We start from the raw sequence: 25,360 nt of genomic DNA, 5'->3' as shown, positions 1-25,360 counted from the left end.
AAGAAGAAGAACGCAGGCCTTTAGCGACTTCTAACGAGGAAAAATGAAGTGATTGTCGATAACGATTAAAGTAAACTGTAAACCCAAGGCTTAATCAAGCCATTGGACGATGCTAGGGATATATTCCACTAATGCATCGACAGTTTATCCACCTAAACCGTTATCATTTTGTACTCAGCGTGGAATAGGTACACTTCGCGTCATAAAAAACTGGTACAACTCTTATAACCGAAAATCATGTTTTTCAAGTTGTGTAAGTTGGTCTTGTCAAATGTGTCATTCTAATTTCTAGGGCATCGTTGCCAGTTCAACGAAAATATTATTGAACCCTTGAGCCAGTTGTCGGACAGACCAACCATCTTCTATTTTAAAAATTTATCTCCTTTTATCACACTTACTTAATTGACGTGGCATCGTTAAAAATTTACTTTGACCAACTTGTCAAATCTGACTGATGTTATGTAATTGAATAAGTCATCGAGAACTGGACCTCTTGCTTTTTATTATGTTTAATCGTTTAATTTTTCAGTTATACCTAAGTGAATTTTTTAAGATTAACAACGCTCTCTCTGGTTGTTAAATTTATTAGATACGGTTTTTATACATTTTTGAACGAAATTTTTTTTATTTAGATCTAGTGAAATTCCGTTATCTGTAATGGCAACAACAAAGTGATTCACGAACCATTGTGTCAGGTCTGAAGACAGGTTTACATTGGGAAAAAAGTGTACCAGTTTTTTATGACTGGATGTGTACCTATAACGTGAAACACAATAAACCTAGACTTTTGCTGAATTTACCTTTAGATGTTATTAAACAGTCAGAGAAAATAATACTTGAAGAGTTCTTACTGTAATGAGATTCTTGTTTTTCTTCTTAATGAGATTGTTGGGTACACCAAAAAAATGGATATACTTGGCAAACATTTTTCTTTAGTCAAAAATGAATAACCATTTTCAATTTCGTTGCAACACGAAACTACAGTCGCACTATATTCTAGTTCAATCAGAGAGTGCAACAAGCACCTCTACCGGTTTCGAAACTTATTAGTCTCTCATCAGAGGCACATATGCTGCTCTCTCTGACCCAACTAGGACAAACCCCGGCGTGCAGTCACGGATTGCAACGAACGAAATGGCAGAGATGCCCTAGCGGCAACTGCTAACAAAATACTAAGTTTTCAATCTAATAGCACATAAAGTAATATCAAAAAAATATTACTCTACATCCCACCAGATTGAAAACAATGAGAACCTTCTCTGGTTACACCTCCGAGGCTATTAGATTGAAAACTTAGTCTTTTGCTAATGTTTACTCTGATTGGAGTACGAAGGGAACCATTCTCGTTGGAACTTTACCGCGCTGAGCAGATGGGACGTGAATTATAAATTGTAAAATTCCCTCATCTTCCTTAGTCTCAGCATCCGTTATGGCTTGCAAATTTTAGAAGCCTCGGAGGTGTATCCAGAGAAGCTTCCCATTTTTTTTTTTTTTCAATCGGGTGGGTTGTAGAGTAATATTTTTGATATTATTTTATGTGCTGTTAGATTCGAAAACTTAGTCTTTTATTTTTCTTTATTTATCGTGTGCAAAATGTCTTTTATTCCCTCAATTTTGTATTTTAGCTTAATTTCGTCTCCCATCATTTTATAAATTAGTTTTAGTTTATTACTATTTTCTAGATTAAATAGTACTAATATTTGCTGATATTTACATTTTAGGTATACTGGATAGCTCCTCTTTTAGCAGGATTTGTTGGAGCCTTACTTTATAGAATAATTTTTTCAAAGGATGCCAAGAAAAATGAAACATACCCAGAAGGAACATAAACTGTACACGTCTTTTGTATTATGTAATACTTATACCAATTTTAAATCCAAATTGAAGAGTTTTCTTACATATTACTGATTACTTCTTACAAATAGTATTTTATAATTCAATATTTTTAAACCGTGTTCTAGTAATTTGTATTGATTCGGAATTTTGGCATAAAAAAATTAAACGGGTAATATTTGTAAAATCTTGCTTACCACCATAAATAAAATTTTCGCGACCATCATACTGAAAAGATTCACAAACAAAGTTGATTTCGAGCTAATTAAGCAGGCTTTAGACCAGAATCCTCCTGCATAGATCACATTAGAGTAATAATGGAATCGATTGAATGAAACACACCCTTATACATGTTTTTCTTTTTGTTTTCGAGCGTGCCTGTGACAGCTTATCTCATGCTGGTATATGAAAAATTTAGAGTTAGGAAATATTCTGCAAAAAATAATTTCCATCATAAAGTCAGTGGCGAAATATAGCGTGAGATACAATTGGATCAACAATGACGTATTTGAGGTACCTACTTACTGGAGTCGGACAGGGAGGCGTGCTTCCTCCGTTTCTTTTTAACATAGCTATAGACTATGTTCTCTTCAAATCAGACTCCGACATAAGAGGTAAACAATGGAAGCTAACCACACCCTTAGAACATCTGCCCCTTAGGACAAAGGTTCCGAGATGTGGCTGACCAACTGGGGAACACTTTCCATTGAAGCCAATTAACAGGTTTGAAAATCAATATTAATAATACCAAATCCATGAGACTAAATGCAAAAAACAATATATTCTTGTTCTCATGATCATTTTTCAGTGCGTCACAGTTTTTCGATTTCTCTCTAATGCATTAAGTTAGATGAGACGGAAAAAGCGGTAGCTCCGTGATTAAACACAAAAATAATGCAGCATTACAATGGTTATATACATAAGATGTCTATTCCTAACCTACGTTTGATTCGTTGATATTTAGAATGCGCGTTTTTTCTAGCCAATTAAATACACGTATTACGAACATTTGACGAAAACTTCGTTCATTTTGGCAATTTTTTAGAAGTGTCAAAGAGTCAAGTGACGGTTATTATTCAGGTCAGTATTTTGTGTACCTGTCATTTTGAAATTTCGAATTCGACTTCCCTTGTGTTTCACAACGTCTTTGTGCATTTTTTTGTGTTTTGGTTTAGAATTTAGTTCGTTAAAAGTTAGTCATTGGCGTGAGGAGACTAGAGACATTTGAGATGTACCGAAGAGTGCTAAATATCTCATGAGTAGATAGAATAGCCAACGTGGAGGTAATGAGACTTACGCATAAGGAACGAGAAGAACTAACAAATAAGAAGAAAACTGAGATATATGGGACATGTGATAAGAGATGTATATCTAATACTCCAGGTCATTATGCAAGAAAAAGATCTATAGTAAGGAGACGTAACTCAAGGCTGAAGAACCTAAGGAACTGGTTTGGATGTAATAACAATGAATTATTTAAAGACGCGGTTTCAGAAATAAAGATCGCTCTGATGACTGCCAACTTTTGAAGCGGAGACAGCACCTAGAGAAGGATATAAAAACACAATTAATGGATAGTTTTGTGTCATTTTTTAATGTTTCCATATTTATAAATTTAATTAACAATATTGTTTACTTTTTAATTTTATTCCCCTTTATAAAAAATACCTACATGTTAACATATTGTGTAAAAATTAAATATACTAAATTACTAATTAGTTTAATTCCACCAGCTTTTCACCTATGGCTAAGTACGATTCTAGCATCTGTCAGATTCGTCAATAATTACATGAAATAAGTCTCGACACAGCCAATACAGTATATGACGTCATAATTAATGACGCACTGAAAAATGATCATGAGAACAAGAATACTATTTACTATAAACAACACGCAGATTTAAAATGTGGAAAATTTTACGTATCTTGGAAGTGTCATAACAGAAAGTGGAGGTACAGAAGACGATATTTTTATGAGAATACGAAAAGCTCAACAAGCTTTGAGCATATTCATCCCTATTTGGAGGTGTGGTTAGTCTACTACAAGGATTTGAATATTCCAGTCAAATGTCATGTTTGTTCTACTCTATGGATGTGAAACTTACAAAGTGACAAAAACCCTTATATACAAACTGTCCAATAAAAAGTTATACTAAGTAATTCTGGAATAACGCTCTTTAATTCTCCATTTTCCCTGCTTCTCTTTATTCAATTGGAAAAAAATATCTATAATTTTAATACAAACATACAGTGTGTCCACGGATGGGGTGACCAAAAGGAAAACTTTTTTATTTTCAATTTTAGCGAAAAATGTCATTCTTGATATAAAGTTTTGCTTATTCCTAAAACCCCATAAAACGAAATAAAATTCAAGTTTTTCAAATCCTGCTTAATTTTGTAGCCAATTTTATATAAATCCCTATAAATTTTTGCACTAAGTTCGAAATTGTAACAATAATAACTTATGAGAACAACACTTTCACTTCTGTGGATTATGAAGCCAGACTTTGTCGTTCTCCTCGAATCATCCAATTATTTAATAATTAAATAATTAATAATCCAGTAATTTTAATAATGAAATTTATCACAAGATAACCTCTCTATTGAACGCTTAACATTGTCGAAAAAAATGACAATTCGCAAATTATTTATCAGAGTTGAAAGTTACTAAGCTACATTGTGTCTTGGCAACACTAGATTATTGGTACAATTTTGAACTTAGTGCAAAAATTTATAGGGATTTACATAAAATTGGCTACAAAATTAAGCAGGATTTGAAAAACTTGAATGTTATTTCGTTTTATGGGGTTTTACAACAAGCAAAACTTTTTATCAAGATTGACATTTTTCGCTAAAATCGAAAATAAAAAAGTTTTTCCTTTTGGGCACCCCAACCGTGGACACACTGTATATCAATGTTTACATTATCTAATAGACATAATATGCGAGAAAAGCTCTTCTTTGAAACAAGTATGCAGATTTGCATATAATTTTATGTATTTAATATTTTAAACAAATATTGTAAATAAAACATAATATACTTATTTTATGTAATTTAAAATAAACATTAAAAAACCTTTGACTTGTGGTTTGTAAGTCCTTACCATTGTACCTTTGTACAAAAATTGTATGATAGAAGTCAGAAGAATGCATAAATCTACTCAAAGTTTGGACAGAAATGCAGAAAAAAATGTGGAGAAATAAGATTATAAAATATTTACATATGTAGTCAGCTACATGCGTCCCACTATTAATCTTCATTGCGTATCATCTGCGTATCGCGCATACTGATTTGTCTATGTCCTATATAGTGATTCCTTCATACCATTCATCTATTACTTTTCTCATTATTTCTATTCCGAGTATACGTAGTATAATAATGGTGATAATATGCAGCCCTGTCTAATTCATTTACTGTGTACTTTAACTTTGGCTGAGTTTTTATCATAAATATTTCTTATTGTATTATAAAATCTCTGCCAAAGTACACAGAAGATATTACTTATTATGTCAAAAATTAATAACCATTTTCAATTTCGTTGCAATACGAAACCACAGCCGCATCATAATTCCAGTTCTATCAGAGAGTTTCAAAACTTATTAGTCTCTCATCAGTAGGCACATATGCTGCTCTCTCTGACCCAACTAGGACAAACCCCGGCGTGCAGTCACGGATTGCAACGAACGAAATGACAGGGATGCCCTAGCGGCAACTGCTAGCAAAAGACTAAGTTTTCAATCTAATAGCACATAAAACAACACCAAAAAATGTTCCACATCCTACCAGACTGAAAAACAATGGGAACCTTTTCTGGTAACACCTCCGAGACTTCTACAATTTGCAAGCCATAACGGATGCTGAGACTAAGCAAGATGAGGGAATTTTACAATTTATAATTCACGTCCCACGCTTAGTCCTTTGCTAGCAGTTGCCGCTAGGGCATCCTTGCCATTTCGTTCGTTGTAATCCGTGACTGCACGCCGGGGTTTGTCCTAGTTGGGTCAGAGAGAGCAGCATATGTGCCTCCTGATGAGAGGCTAGTAAGTTTCAAAACCGGTAGAGGTGCTTGCTGTGCTCTCTGATTGAACTGGAATAATGATTAATGATGCGGCTGTGGTTTCGTGTTGCAACGAAATTGAAAATGGTTATTCATTTTTGATTTACATGTTTACTCTGATTGGAGCACGAAGGGAACCATTATCGTTGGAACTTTACCGCGCTGAGCAGATGGGACGTGAATTATAAATTGTAAAATTCTCTCATCTCCCTTTGTCTCAGCATCCGTTATGGCTTGCAAATTGTAGAAGCCTCGGAGGTGTTACCAGAGAAGGTTCCCATTGTTTTTCAGTCTGGTAGGATCTGGTAGGGTCTGCTGCGTGAGATACAAGCGGAAAGCTACGAATACGGAAAATCTACAATGGCCCTATTCATTGACTTTAAACAAGCTTTTGACAGAGTTAAACGAAAAGAAATATACAAAGCACTATGTGAAATTGGAATTAGTAAAAAATTAATAAAGATGGTAAAAGTTACACTCAGAGAAACAGAGAACAGGGTTAAAATAAATGGAAAGGAAACAGATAAGTTTAGGGTCGGTGAAGGGGTACGACAAGGAGACCCACTGTCATCACTGTTGTTTAGTATCCTTCTTGAAATAGTCATCAGAGAAGCCGAAATTAACAGGACAGGACTTGTATACCAACGAAAACACCAATGCTTGGCATTCGCTGATGACATAGTAATGATAGCCAGAAGCAAACAAGAATTAAAAGAAATACTAAAAAGACTAGAGGCGATAGGAAGAAAGAAAGGGATATACATAAACGAAGAAAAGACTAAATATATGGAATGGACAGAACGAGAATACACACAAGGACAATACCTGACAATAAACACAGAGGCAAAAATATATAAATTCGAGGAAGTAGAGAGATTCCAATATCTAGGAGCGACATTCACTAGGAGACCAAATATAAAAGAAGAAATCCAAGCGAGAATTATGGCTGGCAATCGTTGTATCTTTGCTCTAAACAACTTATTGAGAAATAAGAACATATCTAGAGGGGCTAAGATAAGGATAAGAAGGATAAGAATATACAAGACAGTGATAAGACCTATAGTCTTGTATGCCAGTGAAACATGGACGATGAACAAATCCGAGCAAGTCATGCTTAAAGTATGGGAAAGAAAAGTCCTAAGAAAAATATTTGGCGGAAAGATATGGAATGGAATGTGGATAAGAAGACCAAATGTGGAATTGGAGAGGATGTATGGTGAACCAAACATAGTAGGGATCGTAAAATCACAAAGACTGAGATGGTTGGGACATATCCAAAGGATGCCAAACACGAGACTTCCCAAAAAAATACTAACGGGAGGAATAGGAGGAAAGAAGAAGAAAGGTAGACCGAAAACCAGATGGAAGAAAGATGTTGAAAAAGACATAGAAGAACTGAAAATCACAAATTGGAAAAATAAAGCAGCAAATAGGAGAGATTGGAAAGGAATAGTAAACCAAGCCATGGGCCTTCTAGGCCTGGAGAGCTAAACTATATATATATAGGATGTGGAACAATATTTTTTGGTGTTGTTTTATGTGCTATTAGATTGAAAACTTACTCTTTTTCATATTAATGTTTTGGATTTCAGCGGATTTCAGAGGAGGTAACAGATCCTGTTTACCTCCCCTAAAATCCGGCAAATGATTCCAATCTTATCTATCTAGGTACATTTAACAATATTTTTGTTTTTGGTTTATTTGTCAGTAAATGTGCCCTGGTTATTTATATACATAATATTTTTGCTATTGCATGTAAAAGCTCAGCTAATATCAGTGGCTGTAAACACCACACTTATCACTGTTAAGGATAAATAGGGATTAATGGAATATTTTTTTTTCTTTGTCTAATTGACAGTATCAGGATATATCCTTATTATCGGTGTTATGAGGCACGCGATTACAAACTAATCCATAATGTTAAGCAAAATTAAAAATTTATCTAAATATATGTCTTGCAGCTTAGTAAACTATAAGACTAAAGTAATGATTATTTGTGAATACTTGGACTTTTAAAAAACTTTAAAGTCGAAGAAAAACGTCTGTACATGTACATATACTAAGGATTTCCACAGTTTTCGATGTATACTTTAACTTAATCGTTCACTCCAGTTCTTTCTATTTTGCCAGTCCGCTTCCTGCACATTTTATCTTTCCATTGCTTTGTCCGCTCCATCTCTGAAACATCTTCGGGGTCTGCGTAGCTTCCTTTTTCCTATCAGGCTCCACTCTGTTATTCTGTTTATCCAATATTTTTTGTCTGCTCTTCTGACATGTCCGCAACAGGTTAATCTCTTCTGTTCGATGTAGTCTATTATGTCTGAGTTCATCCCCACTCTTTTTCTAATTCTGTTAGTTATTCTACCTCTTCCTGTTACTCTGCAGCTTCTCCTTTGGAGTTCCATCTGTGCTCCTATTTTGTTTTTGTATTTCTTATTTCTTATTTCAAAAAAACAACGTCCGAAAAACTGTAGCGATTACAGAATGATAATCCTAATTAGTCGCACTTTGAAAATCTTCCTACGTATCATCCTCAGTAGAATCAGAGATAAATGTGAAGAAGACCAAGTTGAAACACAATTTGGCTTTAGAAATGGACTGGGAACCTGGGACACATTCTTTGCACTAAATATATTATTGCAGAAATGCCGAGATCAAAGGAAAGACGTCTTTGCTGTATTTATTGACTATGAGAAGGCCTTTGATCGAGTACAACATCACAAATTAATTAAAATATTAAAGGATAAAAGAGTTGATAGTCAAGATGTACGAATCATAGAAAAATTATACTGACGTCAAACAGCGACAGCTTGCATAAATGGAAAATCAACAGAAATATGCAAAATACAAAGAGGTGTCAGACAGAGTTGTATACTGTCCCCACTGTTATTCAATTTATATTCAGATATAATATTTAAGGAAGCGCTGCATAATTTGGAATGGGGTGTGAAAGTTTATAAAATTCTGATAAATACAATCATATATGCAGACGATACAGTTATTTTAAGTGATGATATGAATGGATTACAACACCTTTTAAATGCCATTGACACAGTGGGAAGAGAGTTTGGCCTAAACATAAACTGTTCAAAAACAAAATACATGGTATTTAGCCGTTTGGCCCATCAAGATTCACGGTTATATGTTGATGGTCATATAATTCAAACAGTACCTAGTTTTAAATATCTTGCTTGCCATATTACTGAACAACTAGATCCAGATAAAGAGATAAAATGTACAATGGAGATAGCCCGCATGACAGTTTTAAAAATGAGGTCATTCTTTGGTCAGTCCTCTTGTATGGTTTCGAAGCATGGACATTAAAAATATCCACCATTAACCGTTTGGAGGCCTTTGAAATGTGGCTGCACAGACGTATACTGAAAATATCATGGAGGGCTATGCTGACAAATGTGGTAGTCCTTAAGAGAGAAAATGCTGCCCGAGAGCTGCTTGATAACATCAAATATAGAAAGATGGCCTATTTTGGACACGTAGTAAGGGGAGACTGATATAATATTCTTCAACTTATTATGATGGGTAAAATCGAAGGACGCAGAGGAATTGGTAAAAAGCAGGCATCTTGGTTGAAGAATATCCGAGAGTGGACATAAATAAAGAAAGCGGAACACCTCTTTAGAATAGCTCGAGACAGAGACAGTTTCGCCATGTTAATCGCCAACGTCAAGGGGACTTGATATAGCACGTTAAGAAGAAGATACTTATCTATTATCCAATTTTCACACTCATAAGTCAGGATACTTCTTGTCATGGTGTTATATATTCAACTTTTTGTTTTTATACTGATGTTCTTATCCCGGAGTACCGGGTTCAATTTTTTTACGTAGTTTCTTGTTTGTCCTAGTCTATTTTGATTTCTTCTTCAGGTGTTCCTTTGTTTGATATTACGATACCTAAATATTTAGGTATACTTGTCTGTTCATTTGATTGTTTTCCTTTGTCTATTTCCAGCTATTCTAATTCCAGCTATATTCCTGTTCCAATTTTCTTATCATAAAGCTGAAATCATCTTCCTCTTGTTTGATCACTATTTGGTTGTCAGAAAAACTTATAAAAGTTTTTCCAGGAATATTTTGAACAGGGTAGGAGGTGTGGGTGGCCCTGTAGTAGTCCCTTTCTGTCTTAAATGAACTGCATATTCTATTGCCCGGTTTGATAGCTACTTTGTTATTCTTGTCGGGTGCTTTTACTGCTTTTATTAATATTCGTGCAACTTGGAATTTTGATGTCTTCCATTGCTTCCATTGCTTGGTTCTGGATTCAAGCCATAGGCCTTCTTAAGATCTACAATAATCAGATGAGCGGATCCATTTTTGACTATTCTGCGCTCCGCAGTCACTTTGCAATGTGGGCAGCATATCCCAATATAAAACTTATGGAACCTTGCAGCTCAGTGTTGCCGGTTTTAAGCAGACGAACTTAAAGTCCGTCTAAATGGAATATTCCAGAAGTCCAAAACATCTTGATTTGAAAATCTGTGGGTTTTATTATTTTTAAATAATTCATAGATAGGTACTATGAAAGATATTTATACGATATTAAAGATATATCATTTGAATATTAATTCTGTGGCTTGATTCTAAAAGGGCCAATGTCAAATTTTTGTTTTTTTTGTACTGCTTTCTTTTGACTTTAATATTGACCAAACAAAATTCAAAAAATTGAAATTGCTCATTTTAACATCAAAAACCATAATGTGGCTTAATGCTAAAAGGGCCAGTGTCAATTTATATATACATATAAAAGTAAAGGTATAAAAATACTTTAAAATTTATTTAATATAAATATTAATATCTCTTGGCAACACTGTTCTTCATAAGAGTCTGTACTGAAATGTGACCGCGTGGAACGCAGTATAGGGTGAACTGTCAATTCAGTAGTTGATAACAAAATTTTCTGCTTTCATTCTCATTTCCAATCTGTATTTAATGGCATCTTCTGAATTCGGCTGCAGCAAAAGCATTGTTGAGCCTCCTTTTTCATTTATTTCGCTTATCCACTTTCTCAACCAAATTCATTTTTTTTTAGTTCTTCTTTCACTACAGCAGTACTTCTTTTAACAGTAGTAGTTGAACAGTTTTAAAATAATTTCTAAACTCATTTCTTGAAAGCATTGCCACTGGAATTGCTGTTATAGATTTTGAATAACTGGAATAGGGTGGACGATATCATTCAGTCCAGCACTGGACTGAATTACTTGCTGGATTACTGGAATGGAATAATGTGAACCAGGCATAACTATAGGTATATTATTTAATTGTAATATATTGCTGTTAAAAGTACAAAAACCTAATAAAAATAAAATAAACTCATTACCTTATTATATATAATTATCATAAAAAGATAATATTCGTAAATTTTATTACATTTTATATGCATACGTTACAACGAAAACTTTAAAGAAGATTTTTGAATTATATACCGTACCTTAAGGAGATAACGTATCAGTATATTTGTTAATAAAGGTACTTCTTATACAATGCTTTATCCTTGGAAGCATTACTTTTTATTCTGATTGTATTATTAATAATAGTATGCAGTGGTTTAATTTAATCATACAAATATCAGCCGACAGATGCAGCAGATGTAAAGCATAATTAGTAAAATAACATTTTCATAAATATGTTTCTGTTAGAATTCAAGACTGATCTACTCGTATAACATGGTCCATTTGACGTTGGAAAAATTGGTGAAAGTCTGTGACAAGATGTCGTCTTGGGAACGATTCGTTATCTTTCTTGCTGAGTTAGCGGGTACTAGTACTTTTGTTCTTTTGGGATGTTTAGGATGTGTAAGTGGTAGTCCCGAAATCATAACTTTTGGTTTTGGATTTGCCATTATGATCTGTGTACAGGTAAGTATATAAAATAAATATAAACCTGTTTCTGAGTGCCTTTCTCAAGTAGATTAGTTTTTGTTGTGGGGAACCATTTTCCTAGGTTTTTTTACCATGATATTCTTTTTCTTCCAATTCCGCGTTTTGCGACTAATTTGCCTTGGTAAGTATTATTTTTAATAATTTATATTTAATATCTACTGTTTTTCATTATGTGTCCCAAATATTTTACCTTTCTCCTTTTATCCTGAATATTACGTCTTCTTTCTCCATTTTTCGTAGTATGGTCACATTGGTTACCTTATCCATTCAGGATATCCTTAGGATTCGCCTGTATAGCCTCATCTCAAAGGCTTCAAATTTCTTCCTTATCACTTCAATGATTATCCAGGATTCAACTCCATAGTATATTATTAAGAAGATATAGAGGCTTGTTAAATTGAAACACATATTTGGTCCAAAAAAAATATTGGTAAATATATACAAATAATTCTTCTTCTAAAAGTGCCTATCTTCTGGAGATGTTGGCGACCACATTGATCCATCTTATTCTATTTACGGCAGCTCGAAATAGATCAGTTGACGTTAGACCAGTCCACTTTCTAAGATTGACCAGCCAGGATATACGTCTACCTCCAGGGCCTCTCCTTCCCTCAATACACAAATAATTACCACTGCAATTAAGGCACATATCCTATATAGCATTACGCTGTACTTACTATTTTCTGCTAATTTTAATTTTTATTTTTAATAACTTTTCGCAAAACGAAATACCTAATATGTGTCATATAAATTCACATGTAAATACAGAGCAGATGTAAACCAAAAGTTAAACAGATTGTATAAGATTAATGTTTCTTTCAAAGAAACACTTCTTAATGGATTACGATGTCCCCAGCCTCGTTATGTCAAAATTCTTGAAATCCATAAAGTTTCTCAATTTATGGCTTTCTCTGGTTTATCTAAGAAACCGCAAATCAGTAACATAACAGTAGAGTTTCGTTCGACGTCCAGTCAGTCTACTACCGGCGTCCGCACAACACACACCCTTCGATTGTCGATATAGGTCAACAACACAGCTTGTTCACACCAAATGAATAAACAGATTACCGTTCATTTTGTGTACATTTATTACATTCATTTCAATTAATTCCAGCAACACACCTACCGGGATACCTATTGTTTCACCAACCGTTGTATACCCTGCTTAAAGAATTCTTGTGGTTATTGCTGGAAGAATTCTTTTACGGCATTTTGTATTTCCTGGTCCATCTGAAAACGATTACATTTTTACGCCGTTTTTGGTGGCCCAAAGATGTGAAAATGACAAAGCGTTAAATCAGAACGATAAGGTGGATACTCTAATATCCTTTATCCCTTTCGTTGTAGATTTTCTTTTACTACTGTGGCAACTTGAGTCCGAGCATTGTCCTGCAGAAAAAATCCCATCATGTAAAGCTTATCTGGATGTTTTCGTCTTATTCCTTGATGGTAAGATAAGGAGACCTTCATTCGTCGCCAGCAATTTGTGTGTAAGCCAGTTTGTTAGTGAAACAATGTGATATATGTCTTATTTGTAGCGGTAACTATTTGTACATATTGTTGTAGAATAGTTTTTTTATAAAGAAATTCAAAAAAAAAATTAAATTTATATCAACGACCATGAAATGGTAGTTTTTCATCACCCTGTATATGACCAAATTTGCTTAGAATTTAATTTTGCTTTTAAACAAGTGTTTCGGAAAAATTAAAACGATTAGTGATAATTATTCGACGAAATGGACGGGGCATTAACAAAACATTTCGGTGATTAGAAAGTGGAGAGAGCGTTGACGGGACAATAACGTTTTTAAGATCCTTCCGGGAAGGTATTTTAATGTGGTATACAAACTGTATTATTTTTAGTTGTAAAAGTAGGAAGTAGAAAATAACTAATTATGATTTTCCTTGAAATTTGACAAATTGGAAAAGTTATGTGGAAGAATATTGGGTTTCTTAAGAGATAAATGGTTTGAGAGAAGTTGTTGTTTAGTGGACGAAAAATATCGGGAGAAGGGATAATGATTGCGAGAGTATGGATTTGAGAGAAAAATAAGGTCACTGTGTAATTGACATCTGAAGAAGGCAGTCGAGCTTTAAAAGTGTATAATCAGTGTATAGTGGTGTGATCAGCCTTTGCCAGCAGAGTCAAGTTGAAACCAAATCGTCGACCGGTTGAAGAGTTAATTTTCCTGGTCCGAGGGAGATTCCTTTGTTTTGTCTAGAACGAGTAGCTGATTATTATCCGTTTGTGCACAAGATATTCGAGCAAGTCCTGTGTGGTTTTCTTGGAAGCAGTTGACGAGGGGGACTTTTTCGCAACAACCAGAGAGTACGTGTTGAGAGAATCAAGGACAGCGCAATCCAGAAAACGAGGGAGTGAAGAATAAAAGGTTAGTCAAATCATTTGTCTGAATGGAGAAAAGTTATTTATATCAAGACCATATTTGTTTACTTGTTTATTGAACAATCTTTTTGTAACGCAGTTAGTCATTTCAAATTTGAAAAATCAATTCAAAAGAAGAAAAGTAAAATTCATTTAACTTAGTATGAGTAAATAAGAAATTAATTAAATAAATAATTTTGTCAAAACAAGGAGATATCAGAGTTAGAGTTTTAATTTATTAAGTTAGAGATTGTTGCAACAAAGTTAAATTTTAATACTTTTTGAATCATATGTACACGGCATTTGATAAAAACAATAGATTACTTTTATATGAATTTGAGTGTTGTCAATTTCTTTGTTTCTACCCTGGAAGAAGTAAGCAACTAGAAATACTAGAAGCCACAGATCACAGGTATTGTATCAAAAACAAAATTAGCCCTGATAATAAAATTGATTGGAAAATTTAATTGGAATTTAGTTATGTCTTTACATAGACAATAAATAAAATAATTGGATAATCAATCAAATTAAAAATTTGCTAATTAATATAAATAAATAGAAAAGGTAGAGCATAACAATATATTTGCCAATAAAGTCTTTCCGGGCCAAAAATATGTGTTTAAATTGAACAATCCTCGTACATTACTCAATGCACCTGGTCGAGGCTAATCATTCATCCCCTCTCTTCCACTCTTAAATTTCCTGGTCCTGGATCTTTCCCTTCATTAAGCGACATTATGGCTGCTCTTATGTCTGTCACTAGTATAGGTGGTCCGGTTTATAGCAGGTATGTAGCACGTATTTATTTCCAAAATTTATTATTTTTTAGGTATTTGGTCATATCTCTGGAGCACATGTCAATCCTGCTGTGACTGTCGCTGCTGCTATTTTTGGTAATATTTCGTTAATTAATGTACCAATTTATATTGTTGCTCAAATATTTGGTGCAATATGTGGATTTGAACTTCTTAAAGTAAGTATAATAGTCTAGTAAAATAAGATTAGAGTAGAAATACATGTAAATCAAAATGTAAATTCGTACAGGTTGGAACAAATTTTATATCAAAGTTTAGGTGAGTACAAAAGATATTTTCAAGAAAGTATCCAAATCATATAAGGGGATCATTGTTTAAATAAGTAAAAGGGGGTCATTTTTGCACAATATTATTTATTTTTTAACTGCTGAGGTAATTTACATTTTAATTAAGGTCTTTAGGATTTTTTTCTACAAAGTTGAAGGATAAATCTTTCACCTAAGACTTACTAAATTAAATTTGACCCCCTATTTATTTAAATAATTATATATAAAATTGAAAAATCTAATTTGCAAAAAAATATTTTTTTGCTTTAAATAAGCACTATAAATTATTTCATTTAATAAGAAAAGTTGCGCTATGTTACCAGGATTAAGCAAAAAATAATTGGTTAAAAAATATTTAATAATTTATGAGATATTTAATTTGTTTATTAAATGTAACTATATTTTCAATTGCAAAAACGCGGTTGTTAGCAAAAAAATATAAACCTGTTTAAAATCTTATTACTTTTATTTTTATATATGTCTTCGATAAATGTATTGATAAATTCAAATTTCAATTTAACTACCCTCTAAAATGACATTTGAAAAATGTTCTAATTTGTTTTTTAATAACGTCGCGGGGATTAAACATTTTGAAATTCTGTTCAAATAATCAGGTTCCTGGAAATTGTTCCCTAATTTACAAATTTTTTGTCGTTTTTTCTTCTTCTTTTTTCATATACGGTATAAATATGTAAATACTGCCGAATATCGAGGTGGACTGTTTTCTTTGGCCCACTCTGTATACAAATATAGTAGATATTTATAGGTAGATAGAAAACACAAGGACAAAGAATTACAAAAACTAAAATAGGTACCTATACAGACATAAATGGAAACCATCTACAGCTCCCGGAACGAACTATGGCCGATGACAAACGCTGTCGTCGGCCGTACACCCACCTAAACTTGACGCAGACAGGATTTCTCTCACCGGCCATTGGTCGCTCCGGGAGCTGTACTATGTTGAAATATCACATATTTATTATAAAATTGTCTCTTTTAGATCTTAGTAAAAAATCATGAAAATGACGTGCCAAATTTGTGTTCACCAAATCCAAACCCCAACCTGAATTCTGTTCAAATATTTTTGTCAGAATTTTTACTTACTTTAGTTTTGATATGGGTTTGTTGCGGTATTTGGGACTCACGAAATAAAAACAGAAGTGATTCTATTCCTTTACGGTTGGGCCTTGCTGTGACTGGACTGGCCATGGCTGGAGTAAGTATTAAAAATTTCAGTTCATGATTTTTTTATATAAGAGCAATTTTTAAAATTCCTTCTGCTTCCTTTTAAAATTTCGGCGATAAGGAGTGACTAAAAAAATCAAACATGACTCGAGAGTTCTTCTTTGTTGGTTGTATTCATTCGGCACCTACTGCATAGATGGCGTAGCTAGTAAGCATAAATAAAATATAAATAAAAAATGTAACAGCTATTAATAATATTATATTTTTATGGTATGTTTAAAAACGAAGATTTTAATTATATTTTCTTTTTGTGTCATATTTTCTTTTTGTGTCCGAACACAACTAAAACATATTATAGTCCAGGCGCATCTGTTTTGAGATGGACGTTGAGGGGTGACTCATATTTTTTTGCAGAAATTTCTTGGAATTAACTCTTATAATAATAATTGGGTTATCCTGCCACTCAAAAATGTCCGGAAAATTGTTTAAATAATCAAAATGTCAAAAAATTAAGGAAAAAATCGATTATTTTCTTCGTTTTTTTTATTATAACTTTCAAAGTATTCACTTTCGAGAAAATTGTACTGATATAAAAGTTGCGTAATTAAATTTCCTACAATATGGGATTGGTCACAAATTTTAAAAATTATCACCCTTGTTGCAAAATAGCAATAATTGCGAGGAAATCATAAAAAACAAGTAGCATTTTACGTTTTTCAACCATTTATGCTACACTTAGGACCTTTATATTTTACCTACCCAAAAAACTATATAATATACTAAAACAGTACTGTAAATTTCGTTATGATCGGTGCAATAGGTTTTGCAAAATAAATTTTGCAATCCAGCTTTCGCAAAATAATTCATTTTTTCAAAATGTTGCAGGACTGAAAATAAAGCAGATGGCAAGTTGAAATTTTTTTGACCTATAGAAGAATACCGTACTTTTCATTTGCAATTTTTAAAATTAAAATCCATTAACTAACACGGCGTCAGAAATTGTTTTAATAAACATTAATTTTTGGTGCTACGCGCAGGACAGCGGTGTTCGATTCACACAGGTTGATTTCCACCAAAATTTCTTCCAATCTTTATCTAATATATTATTTTCTTACACTATATTTTGCTGTATTTTAATATTTTAATTCCACAAAAATCAAACTAATTTGATTATTGTTTGTGAAATATTGTTTAAACTGTTGCATATTTTTAAAAATATTCAACTTTTATTCTCTAACTTAAAATATATGAACAAAGAAATTTTTTGCCAAAAAAAGTGTTATTTTAAAGGACAGAGGACAGAGAAAATAGGGGGGCAAAATAAGTCTGTTGTTATTTAATATTTTTTAACCACTTTGGTGGCACCTAGGACCTTAGTAATTCGCTTAGGAAATTCTTTGTAACATACTTAAATCGTGTACCAAATTTTATTAAAATCGACTTAATAAATTTTGCATAATAAATTTGTAATCTAAATGTTTTTAGAAAATATCAAATTATGCTCTACCTATCTAATACACTTTACAGAATTAAAATCGGATTATTTAAGGGGCCCCAGCAATGTTTTAAATTTATAAACAATTTTTTGGCTTTTAAAAAAATAGCTTTGTTTAATAATAAAAAAATTAATTTTTAGCAATGCAAATAATTAAAACCGGTATAACTTGACTTAAACTTTCAAATGGTGTCAGCAGAATTGCTATTTTATTTTTTAATCAAACGTTATTCGCGTTCAAAAATTGCAATTTTTCGATTTTTTGAAAATTCCACCGCGTTTATCTCGAAAACTATGCATCCTACGAAAAAACTTGTAAGAACATTTTTTGCTTAGAATTACCCAAGAAATACAAAAAAATGTTTTATCTTGCGAAAAATCAATTTTATGTAATTCCTCAAGTTCTTTGTTTATAACAATCTTATCGACATCCGGATCAACTGTTACCCAAAAAATTCGTGTTCTACGGGTCAAAATACATAAAAACACTTGGGTAAGTCCATCTAAATAAAGGAGCCCGTAGCACCCCCTCCTGGCCACAGCACTAATTTGTTTATAAACCAAAAAATTGTTTATAATTTTAAAACATTGCTGAGGCTGCTTAAATAATCCGATTTCAATTCTGTAAAGTGCATTAGATAGGTGGAGTACTTCTTTATATGTAAAAAAATTGACAAATCTTTGTATGTTCTAGTTTTTGTTGTGCAAGATTTTAAAAATTTTAATTTTTTAAAAAAAGTTTAGATTGCAAAATTATTATGCAAAATCTAGTAAGTCAATTTTAATAAAATTTGGTGTACGGTTTTAGCACATTACAAAAATTTTCTAAGCGAATTAGGAAGGTTCCAAGTGTAACCTAAGTGATGGAAAATCATTGAAGAAAGACAGGCTTGTTTTGCCGCCTTATTTTATATTTATTGCTATTTTGAAGCAACGGTCATAAATTAAGACATTTTTAACCAATCACATCTGATATAAAATTTAATTATCTTTGTTTTATTCCTGTAGGACTTTGTTCTAAAATGAATAGTTTTTAAGTTATAAGCAAAAAAAAGTAGAAAAAAAAAACGAAATTTTTTGAAATTTTTAAATATTTTATTTTTTTATTAATGTTCCGGGCATATTTGAGAAGGAGCATAAATCAATTATTATTAACGAAGTTATCACCTAACTTTATCCGCAAAAATCTGAATGCCACATATCACATCCACCTAAAAACAGATCCTTACTGGTCTATGACGCCGTAGTGCTTAACCGATTTTAATTTTGCAAATTGTAAATAAAAGGTACGGTATCCTTCTATATGTAGAAAAAATTAAACTTCGATTATTTTTTGTGTAGCCTCTGTCATTGTCCAGGCTTCAACACTATAGAGCAAGGTGGAAAAAACATAGCACTTAAGTATTCTAAGTCTCAATGTTGTTCTGAAGCTATTTTCTTGTGGCATTTTTATAATCAAGTATATTCAAATGGGAAATAAGCCACAATTTTACCTAAAAATGATTTTATTAACGTTTCGACGCCCAAGTCGGGTGTCGTTGTCAAAATACAAAATAATACTAAATAAATAAAAATGTTGTTGCTTAGTAAAAATTCTTCTAATAATTTATTTAATCTGACTCATTTATATCGGCAATTCAGACACGTATTATACATTTTAAAGTAGACGACTTAAAAATGATATTGCCAATATTGATGAGTTGCGTTCCTGGGACGACTTTACTAAAAGATAGTTCATTCGATTACATGAAATCAATCCCAACTCAAGAATATCCGCCACAAAAAATTATAGCATGTGATCCGTCTTTAAAAAGACAACCAAATGCAACGGTGGCACTGAAATTCTCGCGTTAGAGATTCCATAGTAAATCACGAGGGAAAACCAGGAAAAACCTCGTGATACTATCCCGACATCGTAAGTATTTGGGTTTACATTTAGTTTACTCTCAAAACTAATACCAAATTCTGACTTGATATTTTAAATTTTAAATATGTACTAACTCGATATGTTACTGATTTACTAATTGTGGTATTTTCTTTCTATTGACTTCCTCCTTTAATATGGGTAACCACATCCTACTGCATTCTACCGAGGAATTTGCGACACAATTGGTTTCATTTAGCATAATTAATAAATTCATTTTTAGGTAAAATTGTGGCTTATTTCCCATTTGAATATACTTGATTCTAAGTCTCAATTATAACTAGATTAGTATTCTAGTCCTCAATGATAATGGATACTACGCTGGTGATTGCACAGAACTTTTTGCATTTTGTAAAACACTGTATGTGCCTTTTTCAGACGTGTTCTTATCTCTAGTGAGTGGTCCCAAGTTTGACCCAGATTAGGTACTTCCAAGATACGTTATTCTTGTCACTCTTTCCAAATCTGTTCCGTCGACATTGAGCTTCACCCTTCTGTTTTGGTGCTTGCTGATGACCATCGTTTTTGTCTTCTTTGTATCCAGTTTCATTCCAAATTCTCTACAGGCTGTCGTTACTCCGTCCATTAGGCGTTGAAGTTATTAAACATTTTAGTGCAGTTTTAGCACAATAGATAGATATTTTAAACCGAAAAAGAGATAAAGCAAAGGGTCGTGAAAGGAAAAAGGGTGATTGAATGCCTAAACCCGATGCTATGTCCTTGGGATAGAACTATATAATCAGAGAAAACATTTATCTTAAACTCCATCCTTAAAAGCATAGTGCTCTATGGGTACGAAACATGGCAATTTAGTAAATCCCTGGAAAGACGCCTACCTGCATTGGAAATGGGCCTGAGGAAGATCGGATCGAAAATCAAGGCTTGAAAGACTACAAAATGACCAAATCAGAAATATAAAGGGAGTCAAGACAACTATCACAGACGAAGTTTAAAGCAGACAACTGATCTGATCTGATATGATCATGTGGAAAGAATGAAAGACGACACCCAAGTAGCAATTTGTCGACGCGACAACGTTGTCTACCGCGTGGCAACGTTTTCTTACAACGTTGTTATTGCCTAAAAGACGACCCTATTCTGCACTGATTTGGTGGACGATTTTTGAGTTGTCTTGACGTTGCCTAGGCAACCTCCTGTTTAAGCAACATCGTTTCGTAACCGTTGCATATGACAACTGAAGCGACTATAAAAAGCAACTGCGCGTGCAATGGTTGCTCAAGGAGTCAGATTAGTTATGTTTTTTTACCTATATTTTTAACACCTGTATGGTGAATGCGAAAACCAAAAAGTAAACTGTTTTGACATCGTATTGGGTATTTAAATTTATATGATATAAATACATAAAGGACTTATTACCTGATGTGAAATTTATAAACGCATCTCAGATTACCGTCAAATATGGATATTTCACCTTTAAAAAACACACGCGCTGCTTTTTTTATGACATTTTTGACAAAAAATATGCAAATTTAAAAAATCAAATTTTAATATAAAAGTCAAAATTTATGTTAAAGATGTTCTGTATAAATTTAATGTATTGATGGTGCTTTTAAAGTTATTAGAAAATGCCTGCATTTTTTATATTCTGTGTTTTCATTTTCTTTACATCCCAAAAATCTCAAGTAAAACCAAAATGGCGCATTAAACAATATTACCAATATTACTAAAAAAATACCTAATTACCAACCTTAGACGGATAAGACAACTTAGAAGTCCAATCGCCAACCAAACCCGGCAGCGCCGACTATCAAAACCATTTTAGAACGCACCCTCTTATTGGGTGCCAGAGGTCACGTGACCAGTGTCAAAAGTGTATCATTCTCATTAACAGCGTTGCCACATTTAGTAGATTTCTACTTTTTTGGTAGATTTTTGATATTTTTTAAAAAATTATAGTAGGCAATATTTTTTAGTAGATTTTTGGTATATTTCAACAGAATTTGATCCATTTTTTTAGAATCATGAGGAAACTATAATAAGTCTTTTTGAAAAATTTAAACGCAGAATGAAAGACTGCATTATTTATAAAAACCAAAACGTTTCTTTTGAACGAGATATTTTGGAATTAAAAGTCACTAATTTTTTTCTTTTTTTCACCCCTGTAACGTATTAAAATAAACATTATAGAAGTTTTCAGGGACTTTCGGTCCTCAGTAATAACTTAATCTTTCTTTGTGCGTTTAAATTTTTCAAAAATACTTATTAGTTTTCTAAGGATTCGCAAAAAACGAAAACATTTAAAATACATTGAACATTTTAACAGACGACATTTTGCGCCTATCCCCTTAAGTTAGCTGTTGTTTTTATTATAAAAAATCCCAAATATATCCCAACAATACTTAAGTATATTTTAGTTTTTGATTTAGTAGATTTTAGCTAAAAAATGATAATTACCAGTTGGTGGTTTGGAATAATTAGGTTTCCAATTTTGTGGAATTGCTCTTGGAACATTTAGGACGGATGTGCATATCACTATATTACTGTATATTTACATGGCCTAAAAAGAATCTACTGATTTTGTGAAAACAAAACTACTGAAAGAGTTAAAACTGACCTGGCAACCCTGTCTACCAAAGCAGATACAAAGATGGTTATCAAATCTCAAATCTACTGATAAAACAATGGAATGGAAACCAGCTATTAAAAAAACAAATAAACAGGTTGTTAAATAAATCGAAAATTTCTATCAAAATAAAATATATAATAATTAGTTTAGCATTATAACATTTTTAAGTTGTTGCGATTGTTGAAAAAACTGAAGTGTGATATGTAGTTGTCAAAATGGTAATAAATTAGTTGCCCGTATAACTACAGGTTGTAACATCGTAATGTCAGTCGGGGTAGGGGACGTTGGCCGAAACAACTGAAAATGCTCTCGGGCAACGTTGTAGACAGTGCATTTGTTTGTACTGACAACCAATGCGTCGAAAAATTGCTACTTGGGCAGGCTACCAAACGCCAGTCGCCAAGGGAAAGAAGGACGAGAGGAAGGCCGAAAAAATCCTGGCTAGGCGGCATTCCAAAGGCAATGTCGGAAAGGAATCTTCACCCTGGCACATGGAACGACCGACGAAGCTGGAAACTGGAAACCGGAAGGCGAAAAACGCTAAAAATAACCGGGATAATAATTTTTTTTAATGTTGTAATATTTACAATCTGTCCTTAACTAAGAACAATAGGTAAATTCTTCGACAAAAATTGAAAATTTGACCTGTAGAGGGAGATCCAGTGATCACCCTCTTTACATAAATTAAACTAAAAAAACAAGTTAAAAGTTTAGTTATCACAGATTATTCGAATCTTCTTGTTAGGTCCACTACTTTGAATCTCTTCAGGCGTCGTACATCATTGTGGTCATCAGTGAGGTTGCTGGCTAACTCGTTTGGATGAGATTCTAGTCTCTTGGAATATTTTTTGTAATATTCTGTTATTACTGTTTTTATGGATGGCACATTGAGGTCTTGCTCTATCACATAGTTTGGCACGTACCAAGGGGCATTCAGCATTGTTCTAAGGACTTTGTTCTGGAATCTCTGCAGTATTTCTAGGTTACTTTGACTGGCTGTCCCCCAAAGTTGGATACCATAGGTCCACACTGGTTTTAATATAGATTTATATATAAAAAATAAGATAAATATTTTAAGTATTAAAATGGTTTTGAATTTTTTAACACAAAAACTAAAAGTACCTAATCATTTTTAGATAACACTTAGCGGTGCTCATATGAATCCCGCCAGAAGTTTTGGACCAGCGTTACTGAATAATGGTACTTGGGATTATCAATGGGTACGATGCATTTATTTTTATATTTTATTTAAATAGTACATTTTATCAGTAAAGCTCATATTCATTTATTTTTACCATTTTCGTTCATTTCATCGCCACATCTACTGGGTCAAGTGATAGTCCATCATCCAGACTTGAGTCATACGATTGTGAGCTATACTAGTTGCTAATTGTAATAGCTGCCAAGTATATGTAGGGTATGTAAATTTAAAAAATCAAAAGGATTAAGTTAATATTAGTAGCACCTAGAAAAATAAAAGAAAAGAAACATTTAAAAGAAAATAAGTCATCCCTAGTACATTGTAATCTACACATGACATACAATATAGAGATAGCAGATAAACAGAAACAGTATAAATTAATGTAGGATTCGTTAATGACAATCGTAATAAAAGTCCGTGTGATGTTTAACAGTTTTAATTAATAAAATAGATAACTAAATTATACATACTATTAAATTGACGAAATGTAAAAGTGTTTGTGTAATTTCGACTAAAATTTTACGAGTTGTCACAAAAGAAAATGTCTTTGAAATAATCGCGTTTATCTGCTTAATATATGACCGGCTTGTCAATATATTAGTACGTCTTAAACTTCGCGTCCTTTTGATTATCGCCAAATAGAGCCTCTTTCATTTGAATCTAAAAATCGACTGACTCTCGCACCCCTACGCTAAAACAAATTCTCTTACATCTAATCTTCCTTTTCCGTTTTCCCCTGAGAACCAACCTATTAAAATTGGATCAAAGTATGTACCGACTTTTTCCAATGAACAAAAACCAATAAAATTAGTCAAGTGGGCTACTGTTTATCTTAAATTCCGATTCCAAACGATTCGCACATATGGCATATGTGTTTGTATGCGTGAGACCCTTTTTTTGTGCTCGTAATAATAATTAAGAAAAAAAATATATACAGTAGACCTGAAAATATAAGGTAAAATATTTACGATTCTCCATTAATAATACCCAAAAAATAAAAAAATAAAATAAAAATACAAGAGATGCCTGACGACTTTTAACTTTTTGAAATATAATAAAAAAATATTAATATATAATAAAATTATATAATCAAAATAATATAAATATTTATATAATATTATATGTATTTTATTTCTCTTTGTTTAGGCATACTGGGCTGGACCACTTTTTGCAGGAGTTATTGGACCGTTGATTTACAAAATCGTATTTCTACAGATTAAGGAAGATGCTAAAGGATGTTCAGAAGATAATCCTTAAGTTATAAGCATAAAGTTATCTTCTTCATTAAAAACAAAAAAATTGACAAACCTCTCCTAAACAACCAAATCCAAGATAATGCAGTGTTGAATTATTTATAGTCATGTAGAAAATATTATATCATAGGCTTAAGTATGAAAATAAAAATATATTTATAACCTAGACCATTTTTGATTACCACATGACTTGTCCCTCTCATCCAGTTAGCTTTTACATGTCTGACTATCCCAGATAACACAAAGACATCTTAAAGAAATCTAAAAGATAACTCATTAAAGATGTTTTAGACGTCTTAAAGATGTCTGTTATTTCTGGAAAGATATCTTTACGACGTCTTAAAGATGTACGGATGTTACAAATCCTTACATCTTAAAGACGTCTTTTTTTGTATATGATTAAGGTGTTTAGGATAGCTTTCTTTTTAATTTTTTATGAAATATTTTAAATGAACTTTT

At 32.6% G+C, this 25,360-nt stretch overlaps 2 protein-coding genes across 5 annotated transcripts in view; both read left to right on the top strand.

The window, feature by feature from the left end:
* Positions 1 to 4,914, top strand: part of LOC126887420 (aquaporin-like) — a 77,171-nt gene extending 72,257 nt beyond the window's left edge. For all 4 annotated transcript variants that reach the window (XR_007699071.1, XM_050654934.1, XM_050654933.1 and 1 more), the window contains one exon: positions 1,722 to 4,914. Coding sequence is in view for 3 of the 4 variants with exons in the window: in XM_050654934.1 (XP_050510891.1) it covers positions 1,722 to 1,829 (108 nt within the window). In the remaining variant the exon portion in view is untranslated. The remainder of the gene's footprint in view (positions 1 to 1,721) is intronic.
* A 6,444-nt stretch (positions 4,915 to 11,358) lies between these two features.
* Positions 11,359 to 25,067, top strand: LOC126887419 (aquaporin-like). The gene is made up of 5 exons (XM_050654932.1): positions 11,359 to 11,765; positions 15,002 to 15,145; positions 16,257 to 16,472; positions 23,584 to 23,667; positions 24,795 to 25,067. Exons 1-5 carry the CDS (start codon positions 11,574 to 11,576, stop codon positions 24,903 to 24,905), a joined length of 747 nt encoding a protein of 248 aa, XP_050510889.1. The 5' UTR covers positions 11,359 to 11,573; the 3' UTR covers positions 24,906 to 25,067.
* Positions 25,068 to 25,360: the final 293 nt, after the last annotated feature.

This window comes from Diabrotica virgifera, chromosome 6 (assembly GCF_917563875.1).
Source record: "Diabrotica virgifera virgifera chromosome 6, PGI_DIABVI_V3a".
Classification (NCBI taxonomy): Eukaryota; Metazoa; Arthropoda; class Insecta; order Coleoptera; family Chrysomelidae; genus Diabrotica; species Diabrotica virgifera.
The sequence above is the reverse complement of the archived record's forward strand: the minus strand, read 5'-3'. Positions and strand labels throughout refer to the sequence as shown.

Coding starts and splice junctions, on each gene's coding strand:
- LOC126887419 (XM_050654932.1), top strand. CDS start 11,574: ATGGTCCATTTGACGTTGGAAAAATTGGTGAAAGTCTGTGACAAGATG. Junction 11,766..15,001: donor CCATTATGATCTGTGTACAG/GTAAGTATATAA, acceptor ATTATTTTTTAG/GTATTTGGTCATATCTCTGG. Junction 15,146..16,256: donor GTGGATTTGAACTTCTTAAA/GTAAGTATAATA, acceptor TGTCTCTTTTAG/ATCTTAGTAAAAAATCATGA.